Source organism: Callionymus lyra, chromosome 10 (assembly GCF_982586985.1).
Source record: "Callionymus lyra chromosome 10, fCalLyr1.hap1.1, whole genome shotgun sequence".
Classification (NCBI taxonomy): domain Eukaryota; kingdom Metazoa; phylum Chordata; class Actinopteri; order Syngnathiformes; family Callionymidae; genus Callionymus; species Callionymus lyra.
In genome coordinates, this window is record NC_141827.1 from 17321474 (window position 1) to 17345575 (window position 24102).

The following is a 24102-nucleotide window of genomic DNA, read 5'->3' on the forward strand; positions in this document are numbered from 1 at the left end:
TGCCAGGCTTGTATGTGGGGGTTTAACACTTTTGCGACAAACAAAAACAGCATGCATATGTGCAGACAAAACCACCAGCAGTGGTTATAACAGTACAAACATGGTAAAATCATTTCTTTTGTTAAACAACAAGATTGAGCTGTTATTAATCCATTGTCCATGAAATATCTATGTGTTTGTGATATAACAGTTTATTCATATAAAAGAAGCTGAAGATTCCAACAAGCAATTTCCATAGAAAGAGCCCTGTTCTGTTATCATTCCTAAGTGATAACGTTCAAACAGAAACAAGTCTTCAATAGAGTAGGTTTCAATAGGCTATAGCTGGACCTGGTCAAAGCATTCGATTATAGAGCAGATGGTGCCATTTCGTAGCCTCTGAAAATAAGTTTTAATGCTTTATGAATCTTTATCAAGCAACTCATCGCCCAAATTAAGCACTAACTCACAACTTGTTCATCATGACTTCATTCTACCCATAATAACATGATATTAAGGAGTTCACACTGAACACTTAAGTACTGATTATTAACAGGAAATAAAAACGTAATTTAAGATTAATTTATGTGAAAACTAACCTCTCTCTATTTACTCCTTATTAGTAGCATGAGAGAAATAATTTACGATCAACAATACAAAAATATATTGTATTATTAATATCATCCTCACTACTAAATATGTACAGTAATTAGGATGGTGTTAATACTTGTAGAAGAGTGTTTTCCCCTTGAAGAAATAGAATGCTATTAAGGGTAGATTGTGGTCCCAAAGAATAAGTTGTGAGTAAGTACCTTATCATTATTAATAAGTGGCGAATCTTCTGTGAATACACGTTTAATAATAAGTAGCATAATAATATGTAATATATGTTCCTCATTCTTAAGTGGTACCAAATTAACTTTTAAAAAATATCATTAATTTGTCCATCTTTGCACACTGCACTGCAATAACATACTTTTACATTGAATATATATCTAGAGAAGCAGCAGTATGAATATCTGTATTTTCATACAATCTCTGTTTAATATGAGTGATACCAGCCGGAGGTCACGTCTCTCTGCAATTCAGACGATCCTTTTCAGCGGCTGCTCTCTCCTATTAATTTCCCCACAGATTTTCTTGCAAAATCTGAAAAACTTTGTCCCAACATTTGCAGAACCCTCTGGTCTCACAAGAGACTAGAACGGGTAGCGACAAAGTATACTTGTACGTCTGTCCGTCTTCAAGTAAAAGTTTCCTCTTCTTTTTTTCTGTTTCAAGTAATAATTTGTATTTAAAGCTTGATTAAAGCTTTAGTTAGTATTCATCACTTTTGTGATAAAGTGGAAGATGGATACGAAAAGAACAACTAAGAAATCCCTTTTAAAGCTAAAATCTTACTGACTTCCAGAGGCATTTTGTATGGCTGTTTGAAACGAACAGCTCCTCAAGCTCCAGCTCCTGTCAAGGGAGATCTAATGGTGCCTTCCATGTCTACCTGGAACTTGTAAATTCTGAGTCACGCCCCTTCCCAGGTCCCTGCTCGGAATTTGGAGCCTGGAAGTCAGAGAAACTCCCCACACGAGTTGTCAATTTAGATCCCCTTAGTATAGTGACCCATTTTTTCAGACAACTGCTTATATTAAATTGACACAAATACGATTACAATGTGAGAATTTTTGTGTATATTTCTGGACAAATCTATACTATAAATTAAATCCAACTATCTATCTAAACCAATGAAATACACAAAGCAAAAAAAACACACACTTTGAATGTTGTTGTGTATTGTCCTTATCGTCATATTCGTCAAAATGTATATATAACTTATTCAAACCAGCAGGTGCTTGAGAAACATCTGTGGAAGTCGCTCAGTAAGTAATATTTTTGTCAACTCAAAAGTTACTGTGATATCATTCCCACCTCCAACTCACGAGCTGCACCTTAAATCCCGTTTCTTGGATGATTCTTATGTAGTACCGAAACCAGGAATTTGGTCTCTGAGAGGCTTTTCATATCCATACACAATGATATAGGTTTAAGTAATTGCTCTTTCAAAATAAATTAACAATGAATGTGCACCTTTTTGACACACCTCAATGATGCATTCAATGATAATAGGATTTCTATGGTGCGTTCAAGAACGTATGATCTATTAAAAATAAACGGCAAATACTACAACTTAAAATAACTTACCCGACACTGGTGACCAGTGTCATTTCATGTTTTTCCATGGTGACCAGTTCTGCTGACAGTTGTTATGGCCACGGTAGGATTAGGACACGACAGGATTAAAAAGATGGCACCTCTGGATACACAAGTCTCGGTCGGAAAATGATTTGTTCAAGATGCTCCTGAGTGGAGGTGAAGTATTGTGGAGAATGAAATGGCGAGACACATGAGTGCATCAACCTCTGTAATCAGTCTGTTGTCCTGATGTGTGTCTTGATTTACTGGTCATTCTATGTTCCAACTATTACCTGTGGACGCAGGTTTTTTCTTCGCTCAGTGGCTGGACTTTCTCTGGATAAAAGTTACTTACTTTGAGTATTAATCGAAGGTCGACGGGTTCTTTGCTGGACGTTTGTATAGTGCTGTTGCCTTCAGAATATTTTCAGCACTCAGATATTATAGACATGGAACTTGACTTTATTCACAAATTTACTTCACTTACATTTTCTTCATTGGCCTTATTGAGGTCCTAGGAGTAAAGTTGAACACTTCAAGTCGTCTTCAACACCAAGTTTGGTTGTCTTATTAACATGATATATATATATTTTTTAATAATATCACACATTTCTTTATGATTATGGTCTGATGAAGCTTCATGAAGCAGTGACATTATTTTCAGAGTCCACTAGATGGCGTCTCTACACTATTACCCTTTTGTTTTGAACAACTGTTCCAATGAAACATCACATCATTGTTAAACTGATGGCGCCACCTACTGATCTTTAAACACTTTAGACTGCTTCATCACTAGTTTTAACTCTTTTGAATGATATATTTGTGATGAATTAGTGTACACAGAGGAGAGTGATAAAAAGTAAGTAGAGTCTAACGCTCTTGTCTCCGCACTAGAGTGATCACTGTTGATTACATCCAGGTTGCCAGATCTTCTTGTTATTTGGTAGAAAATGCCTGGAGGCGTGTGCAGAACACTTTGAAATGCATTGCAAAAGATGATTAAAACAAGACTCATTATTGAAGACTCAACTTTTTATGTTGACAATTTTACTACAACTTGTGAACAGTCGCACCTCTGAAGGCCATTAGAGCTGTTTCATTTATTGTTGAATACGTCTGAGTAATGATGCAAAAATGCATGTAGACGCTCAGACACTCTTGATGGAGGTGCATTCACACGAAGTGCCCAGGAGCCATGTTTCCTCCACCAGGGAGTCTGAAGTTCGTCGTGACCGTGTGAACAACACGGGGCTCAGTTGCGTCTTCAGAGAATGCAAACTCACGCTCCCCGGGTCCGCTGGCTACGAGCTCATTGACTCAGCTCTCATTTAGAGCGCAGCTATGATAAATAACTCCCACTGTGATGACTCTTTTTTTGTGCATCACAAGTTTTCCTGGAGGTTGGCAAATTTAATAATGCAGACATTATGCAAATGACCTCATTAAATAGAGAACGCAGGGTGGAAAAAAAAAAAAAAAAAAGCAGACGCCTCCAAACATGTTATCTTGTTTGTAGCATTTATGAGCACTCATCAGGTCTGCCTCCCCAGCAAACCACTGTGTTGTAATGAAATATGAATAAAAGCCCAGCAATTAACTTATTATACCCTTGATAAATCATATACAGGCAACACACGCTCCAGGACGCAAACACTTTTAAATAACAAGCCATTTTCTCTGTTTTATTATGGATGGAAAAGAGATATGGGTATTACGGATGTGGGTGATGTAATCCAATCTGGCTGTTTTCCTCATTGATACAGAAAATAATTAAAAATACATTGAGCAATCCAAATCATTATAGCATGTATTTCTTAAACCAGATTAATGTCTGAGGGAACAGTTTTAACATATACAGAATTCATACTTTCTTCAAGTAATTGCCAATTTGAGATGTTTTTTATTGCGAGTTAAGACATGGAGATTAAAACTTCCTAGTTTTTTATCCCTTAGATAAATGGTCGACCTACAGTTTGCTCCCAATACATTTATCTTCCCATGCCCTATTAATAAAAAAGTGAACATTAAGGTAAGCAACTGTTTTGTATTGGGTGCAATTAGGTTTCCCAAAATATAGCTTTTTCTTTTTCCCCCCATTGTTTTTTTTTTATGCGTACCATACAGGAATACAATAACAGACTAGGACTAACTACCAAGTTAGTTTGTTTAACTTCAGTTAATTTCAGAAACAAAACACATGACTATTCTTCAGGTTTATCAGCAAATTACCTTTGATTAAATCGGGCAAAACATAATAAACACCTAATTCTGATTAGGATAAATGTAGGTCCAGTTAAAGTCATTGTTATATTTTCATAAAATAAACATTTTTTCAATACTTAAATACAGTCGGCCCATAATGAAGGTATAATTATTATATTATAATATATTAATGAGGAACTGTGCAATTTAAATTTCTTTCCACTAGAGTGCAAAACAGTGGTCAGAAACCTTTTATAGCCCAACAACACTGATGCCCTAAATCACCAAAAAGTACCTGTTAATGTTTGGTCAAGCAGTGAAGAAATATAAATGCATAGGTAATATTTTCCTTAAATGATCGTCTCATTGCTACAGTTGATCTCATCACAAGACAAAGACCGTATCAATGATGTGTTGCGGTGTGTATCTGTCAGGGTTGTGTCTGAATGAGTTAATTGAATGATAGTTAATGAAATAGTTCATATTTTGGAAGAACACAAACAGAACTTAGTTTATTTGCCTGATATCCATGAATGTGTGCATGGATGTCTCTATCTCTATTAGTTCTTCTTCATCCAGATTTCTAGAGACAGCAGTATGGCTGTGTGAAACATTTTGAAAAAGAAGAGTTTATGTAGAAATAAAGAACTATGAACTTGTTACCTGTTTGGATCAGTGCTCATTTGAACAATTTTAATTATAAACTGTGAACTACACTTTTGAATTTGGTGAACTGAACTAGTTTGCTTTCCCAACACTGGTGTCTGCCCTGGGCAGCAACACATTCATTTAATCTGGATTAATTTAATTAATGTTGAGATTTTACTCATCATCAGCTCACTCGCTCACATGATACTTATAAAATCTGGAAGTTTGCCTTCGTGTAACGACATCTTGCATCTCAGCATGTTTGTGAAAAAATAGAACACAATCCTTCTATCGCAGTCGGGTCCAACACGTTCCTGAAGGTAGAAGACGTGGTCTCAGCGTGAGAGCTCTGATAGATTTTGCATCAATTCCATTTGTCACAACAGAAAGAAATAACAGCACACAGCGAGGCAGCTGTTTTGTTCCTTTTTTTCTTTTTTTTTTCATTTTCACACAAATGGGACTACATAAAAATGTTGTGTATCTTACACATATTGCAATACAACATCAAATGAATTCTTAAATAACTTAAGCAGTCACTGATAAAAATAAATAGTTAATTATTGATCATAAAAGCCACTCGAAGAAGCAACAGTCTGTGATGAGCAGACCTACAAGTGAGAAGGACTGTATTGTCAATTAAAACCTTTAAAGAGTAAACATAAGTATCCTCTATGGCATGCAGGTGGCATGCGTGGTAAAACGTATGGCTGCTCTCCTGTGATTTGTGGCTCTCTGTTGTGGCTCGTCCAACACGCTGTGAATTAATGAAGTCTCTCCGAGCCAACGCTTCCTGTCACATCAGTCTGTCAAACGACTCCCTGGTGATGAAGTGCTTGTACACGGCCTCTAAAATATTGCCTTCCCTTGTTTGTTTGCCTCCAGCATGTCCATGTCCATGTTCTGCCGAGGAAGACGGGCGACTTTCAGAAGAATGACAGTGTCTATAACGAGGTAAGACAGCCCACTTTTCAGTCGCCGTTGTGTTGCCAAACTAAAACGCTCACTGGTGAATTGTGCTTTGCTCTTAAATGAATCGATTTGGTGCGAGTGTTTGACTTTGTGCATTCTTCATCCGCCTACTTTTTTACTAACACAGCTGATGGTTTTTTAACATTATTATAATTGTATTAAATATTTTATTTTGTCATATTTTTAATGTTAAATATTTTAGCTTAATATTTGTAATATAACTTTAAAATGCCATTATTTTGTCTGCAAGTCAAACAGTACACTTGCATGGAAAATCCATGTTTAATTTCCATGATATATGATGATGAATAAGAAGGTAATGTTTGTCAGGTTTTATTGGTAACCGCAATGAAGTATTTTATCTATAGTAGCTTATGAGCGTTAAACTTTGGAGAACTTATTTGATGAAATTATCATTTTTGCTATAACTGCAATCAATCATAAAAACTGGTCATAAATATCAATATGCACACTGGTGCTAAACCAGTACTTCCAACACTTGGTTGATTTTGAAAGTGAATTTTAGAATTATTAAATATATTTGATTGTGTTCTTTATACAATAATATTTTCTCTCAATATAATTTTGTGGCTAACATTGTCAAAAGTCACAGACTCTAAGCTGCATATAACTTGCTGTATGTGTGCACGAGAGTGGGTGATGCAAATCATTCATATGACATTACAAAAAAAGTGACGTTAAAACAGGATTGAGGATTGTGTTGCTTCACAGTCTGGTTAGTACTGTTTATGTCAAAACCGGTGGAGAGAATCATTACCCATCCCTTGTCATATAATAACCATATACACACGCACCATATCATACTTCCAGTACTTCACATCAAATATCATCTATACAAGAAAATATAATATTGTTGTCGAATACCTTCTAAGGCTCTGAAGACCAGCAACGCATAAAATGTTCTTGCCTTTTATGGCATTAAATGTGTTGATTTAAGTGTATCTTAAATAGATCTTGGACTGAATAATATATATATATATATATATATATATATATATATATATATTATTCACATAAATTGGATCTGTATATCGACCTCCAAGTTAATAATATAGACACCCATTCTAATCCCAAATTATTGTGAATTTCGAAAAGTAATACATGTGTCATACATTAAGGTTTATGTCTTTGACTTTATATTCCAGAGAGTTTTGTAATGGTTTTGATCACATGTCTGGACTTGAGACCAATTGTCTAACTGGAAATTAATTAAAGGGATTTATTAATTTTTATTATATTTAATACATCCTACAAATAAAAAACCGACGCAACATTTAATATCATTTACAACTGCCTGGCGGTTCAAGCCTTCTGGAGCAGTGGTGCGTGTGAGGCGTGCTTCACGTAGGGGGCGCAATGGGAAATATCTGGTAAGCTAACTACTTACATAAATACCTCACAAACATAAACACTTCAAAGTTAAATGTTTCCTCTTCAGAGGAAAGCATGTATGGTAAGACACAACTCTTAATCACTCATACCGTAATGAGCAATCATTTCTTCACGTGTGGCACTCTGGGTAATAATCCACGTGTTCCACTTTATTCAATTAATAAAGATCGCAGTCAGAGAGCAACATCCATTTATCTTGCAGCCGTTCACAACACGCATTATTACTGACAGAGAAGACTCCTGTGTCTCCTGGAACACAATTTACCGCTAATGAACTGATTCACCTGTGGTTGCTAATAACTTTAATTAAACATCAGAGATATGAGTTTGAACAAATATCGGTGGGCAATACAGCCCCCTCGAGCACACGTCTACAAACCAATGAACCACAAAGTTGAATAAGAAATTAATGAACATGCCTTTCGGACTGTTTAGAATTTTGCCGTGACATTTTGAATTCATAACAAGAGTTGGCAGGAAATGAATACCAATGACGGGCGTTGGAGATGAATATTCTAATGATCTTAGTAGAAAAAAAAGGACCTCCCTATCCACACTGTCCTCGGACCCAAAGGGAGAAATTAAAGTGTGCACTTTCACAGAGAGTCCCAGAAGCAGAAATATAAATAGGTTTGTTTTTAATTTGCATGTGATCAGAGGGGTTATTAGAGAAACTGATGTCCCAACTGTATCACATCATTAGGTGCTATCCCTGCTTTTATGAGGTCCGGGAGATGGGGCAGGAGTCTGAGAGGCCCAGGTTTGTTTCCTCCCAGAAACCTTTTCAAATTATCTCTGGTAGAAAGATTTTTTCCGATACCAACCTGGAGACATGGTCTTGTGATTGTGTCCTGTGTTGGACATAAGGTCTTATTTGTGTCTAAACAATAAGGAACTGTCTCGCCTGCAGTTCATACAAAACTCTGCAGCAAGAATTCTGACCTGCTCTAGTAGAAGATCTCACATTTCCCCGATCCTTAAAACTCTTGACTGGCTGCCAGTTTCTTTTTTTAAGATTAATTTAAAAATTCTGGTTATTACTTTCAGATCTATTCATGGTCAGGCTCCTCCTCACATCAGTGATCTGATCCAGACTTACACCCCAGCTCGGGCTCTGGGGTCTGTTGATTATACTGATGGTTCCTGAACACGCTTCCAGAAAAGAGGAGAGAAATCCTTCCAGGCTTTTTCTCCTAAACTTTGGAACAATCTTCCTCTCCCTGTGTGTTTGATGGATCTACTGACTCCTTCAAGAAACATCTCAAGACTTTCTTATTTGTTCAGGCTTTTCCCTGATTTTCTGGGACTCCTGTGTTTGTCTTATGTGTCTTGATCTTTTAAAGTATATATTTTAACTGTGTATTTTTTTTTATTGTTTTAAGTGCTTTGTGAGGCTGGTCCAAAAAGGTGCTTTAGAAAAAACCTTTACTTACTTACTTACTTATCCGAGTTAGCTGTGCCCAGAACACCTAACCCAAAGAGCGTCTGTTTATTTGGATTATATCTCATCTTGTCTTTTACAAAAGTTGCAGTAAAACTGTAAGCTTTAGAAAAAAACTGTACAGTCAGAACAATCATAGAATCTATAATACATATCATACACGTACTGTTGTAGAGTTTTCAACTTCAATTGTACAATTTGCTTGTTGTAAACCAATTTATAAAAAGCGTTGATCTGTGTTCACACCATTTGTAAACAACAGTAAACAAACAATTCTTGACTAATGATGGCGCCTCATTTCCCTGTACCAAGCTGGTTCTCTCCATCAATGAATTACAAGGTTTTCCAATAGGGCTGTATTGACCGGATTTCTGTACAACATAACTAATGGTCTCTACTCCATCAGTAAGGCAAAACATTCCACTAAATCACTCTGAAAAGACATACCTGTTCATTTAAAAAAAAAAGGTCAGGTGACTATGTTTTGAAGGTCTTCAAAAGAATTCCAAAAGTCTGCGTAGCATTCATCAAAGAAAGAGGAGAAGGAAACTACAATATAATTAGTTTTCAATTATATAGCTTTTTTTTATTGATGATATAATTCTGCATGTGTTCATTCATAGTTTGGAGGCCTTCAGAGAGAATTCATTATATAAATGATCATGAAAACGAAGAAAAAACATTGAAAAAAAAGATGTGTCCAAACTTTTGGCCTGTACTGTATGTGTCACATGATCATTCATTAACATCATGTTAGCATTGTATGTGTAATGTGGACATTAAATCTTCCATGTGATAATTCATGGATGACACCTAAACATATCTTTCAATAGATTGATATTGTGGGAGTTTAACCCCGGAGAGAAAACAAATCTTGGCTGCTTGTGTCTGTGAGTCTTATATCACCGTAAAAAACATGGAAAGACTTTATGAGTCCCTCTAAGCTACCTAAGGATGTCCTGTACTTCATCAAGAGCAGAAATTTGAGTCAACACTTAACGTTGTATGCAGAAGGGATGGGAGTCGGGAGAGCGGTTGTGCGATCACTTTATTTAGATGAAGTCGAGTCAACCCAGCGAGCTGTCAGCCGCCTCTATGATAAAGAATGACATTTTAAAACTGCTGTTCCGTCTGTGTTTGCTCCCTCTCTCCTTTGGTTTGTCTGACTCCTCAGTTGTTCACCAGATGGCACATTTTCCATTGTCTACAGTGTCACCTTGCCCAAAAGGCCTGTCAAGCAGCGATTCTTGTTTTTGAGTCTCTTTTTTCTGTCATTTTACTCTTTGCCTTCAGTACCATTTTAGTCCTTTGAAGCACATTCACTTGTCACTACTCATAACAGAGTCATTGTTAAGTGCTCTATTTCAGTCTGTTTCTCTTCTTGCTGAATGTGCTTCCTTGGCTGTGTGTCTTTTTGAAATGCATGAACTGATATTCAAAGCTGTGCCCAACTCTCTCGATATTAGACATTGTCAAATCACTTTATGATAGCAGAAGGAAGGTTACTTGTTACTGCTACAGTTTATTAAATCACATGATAAATGTGAACCATTTTCCTTTCTCATGGGGCATTTCACAGCATCAAATTCTCACCAAAATCATTTGTCATGATTTCTGGTTCTTGACGTAATGCCATGGCCAACGGCACCTCCTTAACAAGAAATACATTCTAGAGCAGTATTTGAGCAATGATAGCCTGAGCAGTTTTATTTCGTTTTGATTATTTTTTAAATTGTGCCAATTGATCTATACTGGTTAGTGGTTCCGCTTCAGCAGTTTGTTGTCGCTGATGACAACCTATAACAAAAAATAAATACAGATGTAGTCTACATCTGTATTTAAAACAAGGACTGTGGATAATTTAACCTGCTTGATCATTCTCAGACTCTAAAATATAAAACTAAAATAGTTTTACCGATCCAAAAACCAGTAAGTGAGTTGTGGTAAACAGAATCTGAATAACATTTCCCTCCGTCATTTATGCTTACTTTAAATTTGAGCTGATATTGGGATGATGACATCAGCAAACCACCAACACATTAGCATCAGACCAACCACATCAGCTGTTTCCAGCATCACCTGCAGTTCTTAAATTTGGACTCACCAGGTATTTTAAGTCATAAACCAGGTTTCTCTTTATATTAAAATTACTTACTTACTTACTTATATGCTGCTGCTGCCCGCAGTACATTTTAAATCAGAGGGACACATTTTTCCGCACCGTTGTCTTTCCCTTTCGGCTGATAATGGTCACATTGCATGTGTAAAGTGGAGCTGGGTGCACCAGAGATTGAGGAGACAAATAATTGTTTGTCTTAAACAAACAGAGTTATTAGAATCTAGGGTGTCATAGCTCAGATGGTTGGAACTGGTTGGCTTTTGGCCTAAGAAGTTGCGGGTTCAATCCCAGCTCCGAGAGAGATTGTGGCGTTGTGTACCTGAGAAAGACCCTGGTTGCTTCTGATGGTTGAGCTGGCATCGCAGCCTACTCCCATCAGTGTGTGTTAGTACGTGAATGTGTAACTAAATGTAAAGTGCTTTTGATGCTATTAATAATAATTATTATTATTACCATAATGACTCTACTTTTCTGATTCCTGATAGTTAAGAAAAATCCAACATTTTTTATTAATTATATTGATGGCAAAAAGGAAGGCTTATAAAGTTGCTAGTCACATCATTTAAATTTCAAATGTAATTAAATTTAGTGATGGGCTTATGAATCCTCATAAAACAGTGTCCTTTTTTTAAGAGGACTCTAGATGCAATGCCAGTCCTATATTATTTTGAGACATGATGCCGGTAAGAAAGACACAGTAATAATGTATAAATAACCGACAGAGAATCTAAATGTATAGCAGTATTTAAAAGAGATGGAATTGAACACAGTAGCAAAGCGCTATTTAAACACATCCAAGTGGATGTTAAAGTTACCAACATTTATCCCGTTATCTGATCCTAGCACGCGTCTGGACAAGAAATCTGGAAACTCTGATAACAATTTCAGAATATCGATTCGTTGGACAATAGAGTACAGCGAATAGAGGTGGGGGACTTTATCTCTACGATGTATGAACAGACAAAGAACGCTTAAGAAAAGAGTTGATCTGATTTTAGTCTAGTGGAGCCTGAGAAACAGGACTGTACGATGGCTTCTAGCCGACCATCTCGACCAGGGCTTCGAGGGACATTAAATGAAATATGGTTGAGTAGTGTTCTCACACAGTCATGTTTCTGTTAAGCAAAAAAAATCAAACTTTTATTATCTGATATGAGTTTATCATTAGAGTACCTTTTGAGGGCAGGGATTGGGTATATAACAACCCACAATTCCCCAGTCCTGTCCTGCACAGTAATAGTTGAAATATGATATTGGATTTGGATTTCTTTTATGGAAATTTATTGGAGTTTCCCTCCAAAACATTGAATAGCATTTGCAGGACACCACTTAGATAACTAGCGATTGGATGATGATAAGCACCGTTTCTGAGTGTTTGAATAAACTGAATCAAGGTTAATTGTAGTGACCTTTGACTCGTGTGTGCCCTGGACCACAATGTCCATATATTTACACTTTAGCCAGCAGTTTTAAATTTGATTCAAACGCCACTGATAAAAGATGCTTTGCCTCAAGCTAGAACCTGCAACCTTCTGGCTTCAAAGCAATAGTACTTCCCAGTCTCCCACCGTTCGCCCCCACAGTCAAACTGCTGAACCGATATTATGTTTTCTATCACCGTGTAGAAGGAGGTCCGGGAGGGTCCTCTCTATTACTCTAGTCCCATCTTATTTCTCATTGGCTGCACTTGAGTGGGTCGATGTCTCCTTCAGATGATGGAATGTAGTTGTTCCCTTCTCATCTCCCAGCTTTTATTAGGGCCTATTTGTGGGAAGCAGGCTCATGAACTCCTGCTCTCTACAGCCTGATACCATTGTTCATGAGCTCTCCACAATGTGTTGTCGATCCCAGTGATCATAGATATTAGACCGTCATCCATCATGGAGCCTGTCGGTGCATTGGTGTGGTCAGCTTAGCCTTATCTTTTATTTTACAGATGATTCATGTATGACTACTTTTTCAATTTAATCATAATCTGACCAAACCTCCTGCTGCTTGGCTAATGCACACATTCTGCACACTATTATCTTCTAGAGATTGACCAAATTTGAGTTAGACACATTACTTACTTTGTCTAGATGAATGGTTTCTTATGTCAGCAGCAAATGTACTTGTTTAAAACGTAAGGATAGAGGATAGATCGACAGACCGGCAGGCCCTCAGGCTGGATGGATAGCTGGATGAAGATGGATAGATGAGGGGGAGGGAGGGATGGAAAAGACAAATGGTTAGAAAAATAGATTGACAAAGGATGGAGGTTGGTAACAAAATATAAAAAAGTGCCATATAAGGAAAGAACCATTTTCCAGACAGACAAATTGAGATGAGCTCTTTCATGCCTTTGGTCAGGATCTACAGGAGAGTGTGCGGCATAAGACCATTACAATGACCTGCTGACCCAAATTAACCAGCGACTTTATAGTGCTGGCGTTGCTACTCTTGACTTAATTATGCCGATCAAAAAACTGACAATGAAGAGCCTCGGGACATGCATTAGTTTTAACAGCGAGATGTTTTCCATTCCTTGATCAATTTATTTGACGGAAAATCACTAGGAGTGTCAGTTTCACCCCCAGAGGAAGACTGGCACGACTTTATGCATATTCCTGGTTCTGTGAGGTCACTTTTAAGGAGAAAATTAAATTAAAAACTCAATCCATGTCTTTCTGACCTTTTGTAAAAGTTTATGCTTGTACTTCTTCGACTCCAAAATCCACATCTGAGACAAAGATAAACTGCGGAATACATTTAGACTGCAGCTCATTATTTGTGGCTGCATGTCTATTGTTAAATGAGCATCATTTCATTTTCTCTTATCACCGCAGAGACAATAAACCCTGTGAGGCAGCCGAGGTTACTCGGGATATGATGCCAATCACGGTTCAGCCTTTATACATAAATTTGCATGTGAGATGAGTCATAAATCTAAATTATTCCGGAGTTCTTCTGAGCTGAATTGGGTTTAAGGTGAATCAACAACTCATGCATCAGACAGGGAAGTCTTCAGTGGTCAAACAACCACAGGTCCTCAGCAGGATCAACTTGGCTAGCATAAATCGACAGGACTTAGAAAGGGCATGTCAAAGTTGACATTTATTGTAAGTAAGAATGTAATTGTTAAAGTAGTAGAACATTTTTGCATTCTTTTTTTTCTTAGTTTCTGTAATGATTGGTTAAATGTTTGATTCACAGTCATGACTGAAGTGAAATGAAGTTTCACATGACCAACAAAACTGCTTTACGGTGACAGTGTTTTCATATGAAGTACTTTTAAAAATACTTTTTTAAAGTTACCATGAGGATACAAACATAATTGGACATAATAAGTGATGGGAAAATACCAAGTTAGTGTGTTGAGTGTTATCAAATTTGTTGAACCACAGGAAACTAAATGTTAACCTTTGCTCTTGTCTCAATCACTGCTGTGTCTGAAGAACGTCTCAGGATGTTGTAAAACACTCGAGACCGATTCAATCGAGTAAGAACACACAGAAAGAAACATTGATTTTCCTCTGTTACATTTAACGACGTCTGTTGTGGTTTCCCTGTGGCTGAACTTTGTCCTGTTTCATGGGTAATAGATAAGGTATGATGGGGTATAAAGGTGCGACTGAAACGGTCGCACTCCAGAGTGAAAATTGGACCTTTTAGGAAGAGGGACTTGTATTCATCTCTCCTCATTATGTAAAACGTTGTGCCTTTAAATCAAATCTGATGTCTCTTCTTTTGTTTAGAGTTTATAAGAGCTTTGTTTTTCTATTTCTTTAAAGGTACATTTTGTATCTTGAAATTGAGAAACATTGGATTTTACAGAATTGCAGTTACACAAGTAACAGTCCTTTAAAACTATTGCTTTAATAGTTCAATAAAATCCCATATTGGCAATTGTGAGGTTGTACAATTCTGAAAAGCACGTGGAATGTGTGGTTTGAAGTTTAGGAGAATTTTTGATATTCATCTATTGTGCAACGTAGCACCTTCGCCCACAGTCACACAAACCATACAATGAGAATTTCTTTGCCAGTAAAAAGAAACAGAAAAAACGATGTACAATGCCAACGTTCTGGTTATAATGGTTGAATAAATGGATGAATGTGCAAAGGAATGAAGGTACTGTAGCAGAAATATGCAGGGGAAGTTTTCCTGGAGCACAACCATTAATGGGTATCAAAACATTGTTTTTTTTTTAATCTAATTTTGACCCTCAAACACAATCTATCTCAGTAATTCTGCTGGTGAATAAATTAGACTAGAAAAAAATGTAAATGTAATATTATTTAAATTCTTATTAAATGTAGTGTCAAATGATGACCTTGTATAGCTATTTGAATAATTACACTTTTTATTACGCATTGACTCGCTCATTAATTATATTTTAGCATACACTAATCTTGGTGATTAAGTTTCAAATTAAGTTTCAAAACTGCGTGCCTAAGAACCCTGTTGAATGAGCGAGCTAAAGTTGATCATTTAAATAAAATTGATTCTATTTTATCTATTTATTTTCATAATCAAAAACATGTTATTGTTATAAAAAAAGTTTTTAAAGTAATCATTTGAATCCCTTGATTTCATCAGTTTGACAAACAGTCATTGTCTTCCCCGGGAACATGTCTTCTGGGCCCACAGATGGATCCACAGCCACGAATCAACTCTCAGAAGTCAGCTTGTCATCACCAACAACTGTCCGCTTTCTCCCCGTCTCTGCATCTGCCGCTTCATTCCCTGCGAGTTTTGGGAAACTTGGCAAGGATTATAGGTGTTGCAGAGTTCACGGAATAAAAGGAAAAGCGTGCGACGATTATATAAGCGAGTGTTATTCTTCCGCTTGTCCTCAATGTTCTCTGCTTCAACAATTCTCAAGTGGTTCAATTAGCGGAATCAAAATAGAAGCAGGATTCACTGTAGGATAAGCGCTAACACGATGCAGTCAAGGTCACTGGTGGTGTTCAACATTTTGGATCGAAGCAGAAGCTCTGGCACGATGCTCTGATTTTCAAAGCGGCGTAACTGGAAGTTCTGAATTTTTGGTTTGGTTTTTCATTCCCTTTCTAATTAAAACTTGCATTTTTTTTTCATGCCTCCAAGTTACTGTGAAATATTCCATGGATAGGACGGTTTACTCAAATGTACGTTCCCTATTAAAAAGAACTGACATTTTTATTTATACGTTTCAAAATACAAGAACAAGTGCACATATACAATATGAAAGTTGCTTAAAAACATGTCAATGCAGTGAATACAACTAATTTTTTAAGTTATTTTATCAAATTGATCTCACATTTCTAACATCTTCTTCGCCCCATTTGTTGAAAAAAAAATTAGCAGTTATAATATGCTGTCTTAATATATTCTGCATAAACATCTGTGTACTTGATTATTCATATTTGTATTTTATTCATTTCATAATTAATTTACTTATGCGTCCTCCCTGGGGTTTTAGGGGAATCAAGCAATTGTTATTTCAGATGAACGTTTTGTATTCGTTCAATTGATGTTTAAAGAGTCGCATAAACCAGCAGGAAATATTGTTCAATGGTAGCTGTTCCAGAGAAGGCACAGTATCTTTTTTCTCACCTCTATTAATTGACTTTTGTGGGATTAATTGCCACTGACTTCTTTAAAAAAAAAGCTCTAATAGAGAAAATTTAACCAGCAACGTTTGTTATTCTTACTGATAAATTAAAGGAGATTATTGATGATAGAAATGTCATGAACCTCCTGCAGTCTTCTCCTTTCACGGGTACATCACACTGGCTCTCCATTAATTTTATGCAAAACTATATATATATTAATGAATTATTTATTTGTCTTGCCAAAATAAAAAAAAGGTACTTAAGAACAAAATTTTTGAAATCTTAAAACGTATATTAACGGTCAAATGAACTCATATTGATCGCATTGTTAAGGTGCAACAATGGACAGTTTTATCTGTGCTACACATGATTGATTTACAATATTTGATTTAAATTGAGGGAACATACGACATTATTTTCGTCCCAAGCAAGATTAGGCTGCACTTGTCTTGCACTTGTATTTGGTTAAATGGGGCATTATTGCTAAATTGTCCTTTATTTTTTTGTCATATAAAGCCTGCACATCAGATTTATTCTTAAAAGGATGATAGAGGAAGGGTTATTTGCTCCTTTGATTAGTCCCGGGCCCTTCTCCAGGCTGTCTTTATCTTGTTTTCGGTTATAGTAGATGCCGTCATCTCACTTCCAATAGATCCATTGCTTGGCTTCTCTTGTCGCAGCATTTAAAAGCAGTATTAGGTTACTTTCGATTGTTCAGGATTTGAAGATCATCATTTATGGGGCTATTATTGTTGCCAAAGCTCTATATATGCGTGAAAGAGTTTGCAAATATATATGTGTATTTGTGCAGTGATCCACAAATGTGTATCCTGATTTATGAACGTGTAACTCGATTTGTAAACGTGTAATTCAGAATAAGTAAATTTAGTTTAAAGAAACAGAAAAACTTGCCGTTTTTTCGCATGTGACTTTTGCAACAGTCCTGCAGTGGTTCACGATCACTGAATGTGTAACAGGATTTTTAAACAAATGCATCAGCTGTGATGACAACATCCCGCCAGTAGGAGGCGGATACCCCTACATGCAGTTGAATAGTGTTGACATGGACACAAACACACAAACGAGCCCCAGAAATTAAATGGAAAAGAAAATAAAAAATAATTTGTGGCCACATACCGAGTTGTAGCCACAAAATATTTATCCTGTTTTTTTACAAATACATTTTGACCTGTTAATTCATTGATGGCATTTTACCCAGATTTCTTCATCAGCCAGTGCATCACTACACTATACTGCGCTTCAATTCAAGATCCCATCAAGTTCTTGTTATTTTCAGGTGATTGTTTTTTAAATCTCACAGTGATGTTAAGATTATTTAGGTATTAGTCTCAATAAGAAACATTGTTTTCTGACCGTGCTCTAGAAAGGTGCTTTACAAGTCACTACTACTTACTTACTTTATTAGTTCCCATACTACTACCATTTGTTAGACTATTACTCAAGACTGTACATTCAACTTCGCCCCTGCTATTGGCACCAAACCGCACAACTCACTGTACATTACCGAATCAAATCATGTTCATATTCTGTCTAATATAAATCTTGTTGCTGACCTTTTTATGTCTTCTTGACTGTTTTTCATCTGTGCTGTATGTCGCGCATTTAGTTTGTTTGACAAATGAAACGCTATGACTATGAATATGAAGAGAGGTATTACATTGTATTTTGTTAAAAATCACAACATTTATCACACCATTGTCTCTTATTGAGGCTAATACCTTAATATTTATTTTAGGTTTAAGTCTCAAATATTGATTTGGAATTTGGAAGAGGAACAACATTTAAGTGTTTTTCACTTTCTTTCTTGACCACTGTTATCATTTTTGTTGTATTAACATTGTCTAAAGTTGTGTCTTGATCTCTAAAGTGTTTTTAAACCCCACAATCTGTTTAATTTTCAATTGGAACGCACTTTTGTCTTTTTATCATCTCTGATTGAAGCTGGATCTTTTGGAACAGACCTCTTAGCTCCAAATATGTTTTCCAAACTTTATTTCCCAACAAGAAATAAAGTAGAGAAAAGAATTGAGAACGTGAATTAAAAAAAACGATACACCACAGAACAAAGGGTTAAGCACAAGGTCCACACTTCATCTGTCTTTATTAGACAGGAGCTAACACGCCTAAATATACTCCACCGAGCTCATTATTTCAACAATAGATTTCAAATAACCAGTGTTCCAGGGACCAAACTTCACTTAATCAAATGTTCTGGTTTTATGTATTTAAACAATTCCGGGGTCATCATTTGAACGTCTGTCTACAGTTTCTATTGTAACTGGTGCTGTTACGTAAAGTGCTTAAAACTGATTGAGGGACACATTCAGGAGGCCTTCTGCACACAGTCTGATTTCAGTGATTTAGAAGCCTTGTTAAAGAGGATAAATGTTCCGTCGCTGCTCCAACTAGAAAAAAAAGAAGCATAGCCTTGCTACCAGGGTCCAGCATTTGTTGTTTAACTAATGTTTTTCGAAGCCATTTTGGTTTGGATCTTTGTTATTATCATTGGCTGCAGTAGATAATAATTTCTTATTACTTTTTGTACGTTTTTGTCTTTTGATATTTTATTTTTAAAACTTGGGCCCTCATTCAATATAAAAATGATGTTGGCCTTCAACAAACATCTGATGATTCAAAGTATTCAAAGAAATGAGGCTGGATCAATTCAATTCATGTTTTTTTTTACGTTTTTAAAGTATCGGATTCTGCTATCTTTCATTTTATTTATTATATTTTAAAAATGTAATAAGATCATTCAACAGATTATAAATAAATTAAACGTTCATATGCTAGTGGTGGATATTTATGTTTTCGAATCATGACTTATTTTAATGCTAAATTTAAATTCTGTCACTCAAATAAACTGAGATTGAACGTTATAATAAAATCAGTTGTTGGAAACAAAATTTTGTAGCATATCAACTTTTAAAAAACACCACAACCTCAGAATAAAGAAGATGAAAGTTTCCTGCTGTCATTTAAGGTTACTCGACAGATCTCCGACAGAGCCAAATAAATCATTGATGTCCTGAAAAACAAAGATTAAATATAACATAAATCCTTCTACAGCGTTACAGCAGGTGATCTTCGTCAATCACAAAGGTGACAGATGACATAAGCCTACCCTCCAGGCTCTCTAAAAATGTATTTTTTTTTAACCTCACTTCTCTCTCTATCTTTCATCATTTCTTTATCGGAATGTCTTGTAAAGTTTTGTCACACAGGTTTCCTTGTTGTTGTCCCTCCTTCACTTCCGCCTCTTTTCTGCCCCCCCCCCCTTTATCTCGACCTCTCTTTCCGTGTAACCTACTCTGGACACCTCCGTCTGTGTCAAGATCATCTGTGTAGCGACTTGTGAACCATGTCGGTGCATCTGTATCGCCCTGTTCATGGCAGAACCTTGAGCCAGAGGAAGATAGTGGTCCATTTCACCACGACTCTCCATCTCCTCCCTCTGTCCCTGCGCTCCCTCCCTCAGGAGCAAACTCACCGTGCGATTCAACCATGTAAAGCCGTGTGAGCCTTAGAAAGCGTCCATGTATGTCGGTGTCCGTTGGGGTGCTGTCACAGTTGCGCAGGACCAAAGAGGAGGACGTGATGGAGGGCGGCGGTTAGACTGTTTTTAATTTCTTCAGGGAATCCCAATGTTGCTCCGGTAATGTAAGCAGGAGTATATTTTAAACATGCCATCTTGAGTCTCCATTTTGGAGCAGGTCTCAGTGGTGCAAATGACTTTGGTTGTGTCGTGTTGGGAGCAGGGAGGAAAGACCTGGGAGCGATCTACTGGGAGCTGGAAAAGAACGGTAAACAGAGAGGGAAATGGATCAGGAATGGTTCTGGAGGATGGTGTTGAGGTTTCTAGCTTATCAATGTCCTTGCTGTAGCAGCAGCAAATATGCTCTTCTTGTACTTTGGCAGAAATGTGTCAGAATCCAAGACAATATACACTATACAAGGAGGATGCTGGAGGCCAGAGACGACCATTATGTGAAGGCAGATTTGTTCAAAATTACTAGTTGAAACTAATAGTTGACAATACAATCATTGAGCTTCTATCAGCACAAGCTTTGCCTGTGTTGTTGTTTTTTTGCAATGTACATTAACATTGTGATGAACTGATGAAGCTTTTTGAAGCATTTATTTGGAGCCCCGCGGATGACACTCTGTTCTATAATATATTGCTCTGAAACAGCTTTTCTATAAATGCTTAACTCGGTGTACAAACTACTAAGCTCTAAAATATAGAAAACTACCTTATGAAGCTTCAACTGATATTTTCCAAAGTTTCACATCATGAGTTTGTATAAGATTATTCCGCATGTGACTCCAGGAAACAGAACTAAACGTCCATAGGGCAATTTATTCTAGTATTCTAGAAAGTGTGAAGATTAGTAAATACCAAGTAAAGGAGATTTCTAGTATTTTGCTCCTTTTTTTGATGGTAGGGAAAGCAGAAGCCCTTCTTTAACATTGAAATATGTCCAATTTCAATGAAATTAATACCATATTTATCCATATTAAATAAGAAGGATGTTAATAATATCAGATTATTTTTGGTGTTTTTACTGCGTGTATTCTTCTCTCCCTCTCTTTACAGTTTTTCTATGATATTTGGTTTTCAATTTTATTTTATTTAATATACACAGGTTGTTTTAATTGTGTGTTTTACCACCCAAATGAGAATGTTTTAAAGCCCTAGCTATGGGCAAGGAAGACAAATCTACCAGGAGTGTACAGGAAAGCAAGTTGAAATAACTACCTGAATGATTACTGTTTCCAACTGCCATGTTACTAAGACATTCAGTACAAACATACTCTATATATTCACCATTTTGCCAAAGTAGTGAGCAGTAAAAGAGGGGGCCTAACTAGGGATGAATATTGACTCCCATCGTAATCTACTTTACAAGATAAGAGCCAATGCTATTTTCCTGTGCATTATTTGCCATATTGTGAGTTGTATTTATTCAGAAAAGTATAGTTATCCTTTGTAACGTTTTTTATTGTACGTTTCAAACCCTTTAAAATCAGTCAATCGAACAAATTAAAAAAACACACCAGTCGGCTTTCCTGCTGAGCTGAGCAGACTCGTTGCTAACCTCTCACCAAGTCTTTTGAAGGTAGACCATTTTGCACATTCTTACCCCTCTTCATTTTTCCTCCCTTTAGCTTTGCACCGAACAAAAGGATGAGAATAAAATGTATTTCTGGAATTCATATAATCCACACACCATGTGACCACTGTTCGCTGATAGTCATTATGATGTCTATTTCAGCCTAAGTCATCTTGATGCATACTGGAAGGTTTTTCCCAGAGGCTGACAGTTGAGTCGCCAAGAACTTGCTAATGGCCTGACCTCTGACACTCATTTCACTAAGCGTAGCGTTTCCTCAGCACTACCACACTGACAAAGGTCAAGTGGTCAGAGTTTTTAGCATTCTATAGTTCCCACACTGCAGAACTGAATATAAATCAGATTTTTTTCCTCGGACTGAAAAACGCCGTCAAGGCAGAAAGTAAGAATGTAGCTACAGGTTTAAAAAAGGTTATTGTTAAATATATAGTCGTTATTAATAGTGAAGATCGTATTGTGGAATGTGAGTCACACATTTCCACCAAATAGGTATGTTTATGAATTAAAAAAATCAATGTTGCATTAACGTAAAGATTCAGATCATATTGAATATTATTATATGATATACTCTTTTGATGCTTGTGTAGTTTCATTTGAGTGTTGGAAGATGTGGTAAAGTTATTTTTCATCTGACCATGAAACTTTCAGAATCTGGAAACACACTTCACCTTACTTCACTTTAACACTTTGAATACTAGGTCATTGTATTATTACAATATCCATATAGTTATGAGTGGTTGTAACTTCAGAAGCCACAAGTCAGCCTCTTCTCCGTTTCCCAAGCTGGCTCTTATTGACAAGATCTCCTTCTGGCAGAGCAATTACTTGTTTTTCTTCACTCTTTTCTTTCTTCAAAAATGTGGATTTTGGTAAGGGTCAGATTGTGCAAATTGGGTTTTAAACACTGTTCAGAAATAACTTTTTTGTTGATATGTATTTGCAATAAGTAAAATATTTTTTTTAGATGACATATTTTGTAATTTCACCATAAGACATGTCTGTGTTGTGTTTACCACTCTGGCAATAAAGTTGATGATTCTGATTCTGAAATAGAATGGGGTCTTCTGGCACAATGCTGGGCAGAGACCCAGTGGTAGGAAAACAAATTAGACGAAAAATATTTCCCATCCAATGTTGAATTATCAAACCGGTCCAGCTCTGCTTCTTGAATTAGCTTCATTCTGTGTTCCGGTACCAAAACATTTATGCCTAAACTCTCAATTATTATTTATAGTAAAAACTCTTTTTTTATTTAGAGCAACAAAATAAACCTTATAAATTCAAAATCTATGTCTTGTATGAAGAGGTGGTGGTCAGACACATTTTATAGGTTTAACTTTGGTGTTTAATGATTGGCTATTAAAGCGTCATAAAGCACTGTCCTTATTTTCACAGCTCACTATATGACACCCATGGTTGTATAATACATATTTAACCTAGTTCTACTGGCTTCTTAAAAGTACTGAACCGTTTCATGAGGCTTCTTTTGCTTCTTTTGCCTTATTTCAACTGTATAGTGTCTTGAGATAACTTTGTTATAAGACACTTTAAATAAAATTGAATTGAATTGAATTGTCGCTCCCGATGACATTAAAGAGGTCCTAAACTTCATTTCTAGATTTCCCTGTAACTTTTACATAATGAGTCACTATTGGTGAGCGATAAACTTGTTTTACTTTTACACCTAAAGTTATATTTATTGCATTTATTTTTACACCTGCTGAGTGATTGACTGATTGGCGGGGAAACAACCAGCACGTCTCACTTTCTTCTTCTATCAAGGTTTTATTTCTTTCATGATCGATGTGTGTTTTAATAGTAGCTAGCTGCATCTTCTGTCAATCATCTGGATCGAATTGACAAGCAGACAGGCTGCTTATTAATGTTGAGCAGTGAGAATCATCTGCAAAATGAGGCTTTTCTTTCATGTTGACAACATTTGATTAAACAGCCTTTGATTGAAAGTTAGTCTGTAACACTTCCACACATCAACTAGGATTGTTGTCTGAACCTTCCTAGTCCTCTTTCTTTTAAGACCTTCCCACTGATCCCCTGAACTGCCCGATGAGCCACCACGTCTCTCTCGGTCCTTCTCTTACTGTAAGTCTCTTGGCTTCAATGTGGGAAATAAGACTACGTCTGTGACAAGCGCTCACCGTCTGGTATCAGAAGTCGGCCTGACAAAGAAATTATATCATGAGATTAATTGTGACTCTATAGAATTCATCAATATTCAACAGTGGCCTCTTCAGTCACTTTAGTTACCAATTACAAGACAGCGGATGCTTGAAACACCATCAAGGACCTAATTTGCATGATCACATCTTATAATAAAAGAAATAATACAGAATTAGCTTGAGATGTGTTACTGAAAGTTATGCTAACAAGTCTGTAGAGTCGACAGATGGA

At 36.5% G+C, this 24102-nt stretch overlaps 1 protein-coding gene across 3 annotated transcripts in view; it reads left to right on the plus strand.

Moving 5' to 3' along the window:
• fhit (fragile histidine triad diadenosine triphosphatase) overlaps nucleotides 1-24102 on the plus strand; it is a 172666-nt gene that overhangs the window by 131378 nt on the left and 17186 nt on the right. For 2 of the 3 annotated variants that reach the window (XM_087800524.1, XM_087800525.1), the window contains exon 6: nucleotides 5902-5970. The exons of the other annotated variant lie outside the window; for it this stretch is intronic. In XM_087800524.1, coding sequence (XP_087656650.1) covers nucleotides 5902-5970 — 69 coding nt within the window. The remainder of the gene's footprint in view (nucleotides 1-5901; nucleotides 5971-24102) is intronic. 3 annotated transcript variants of the gene reach the window in all.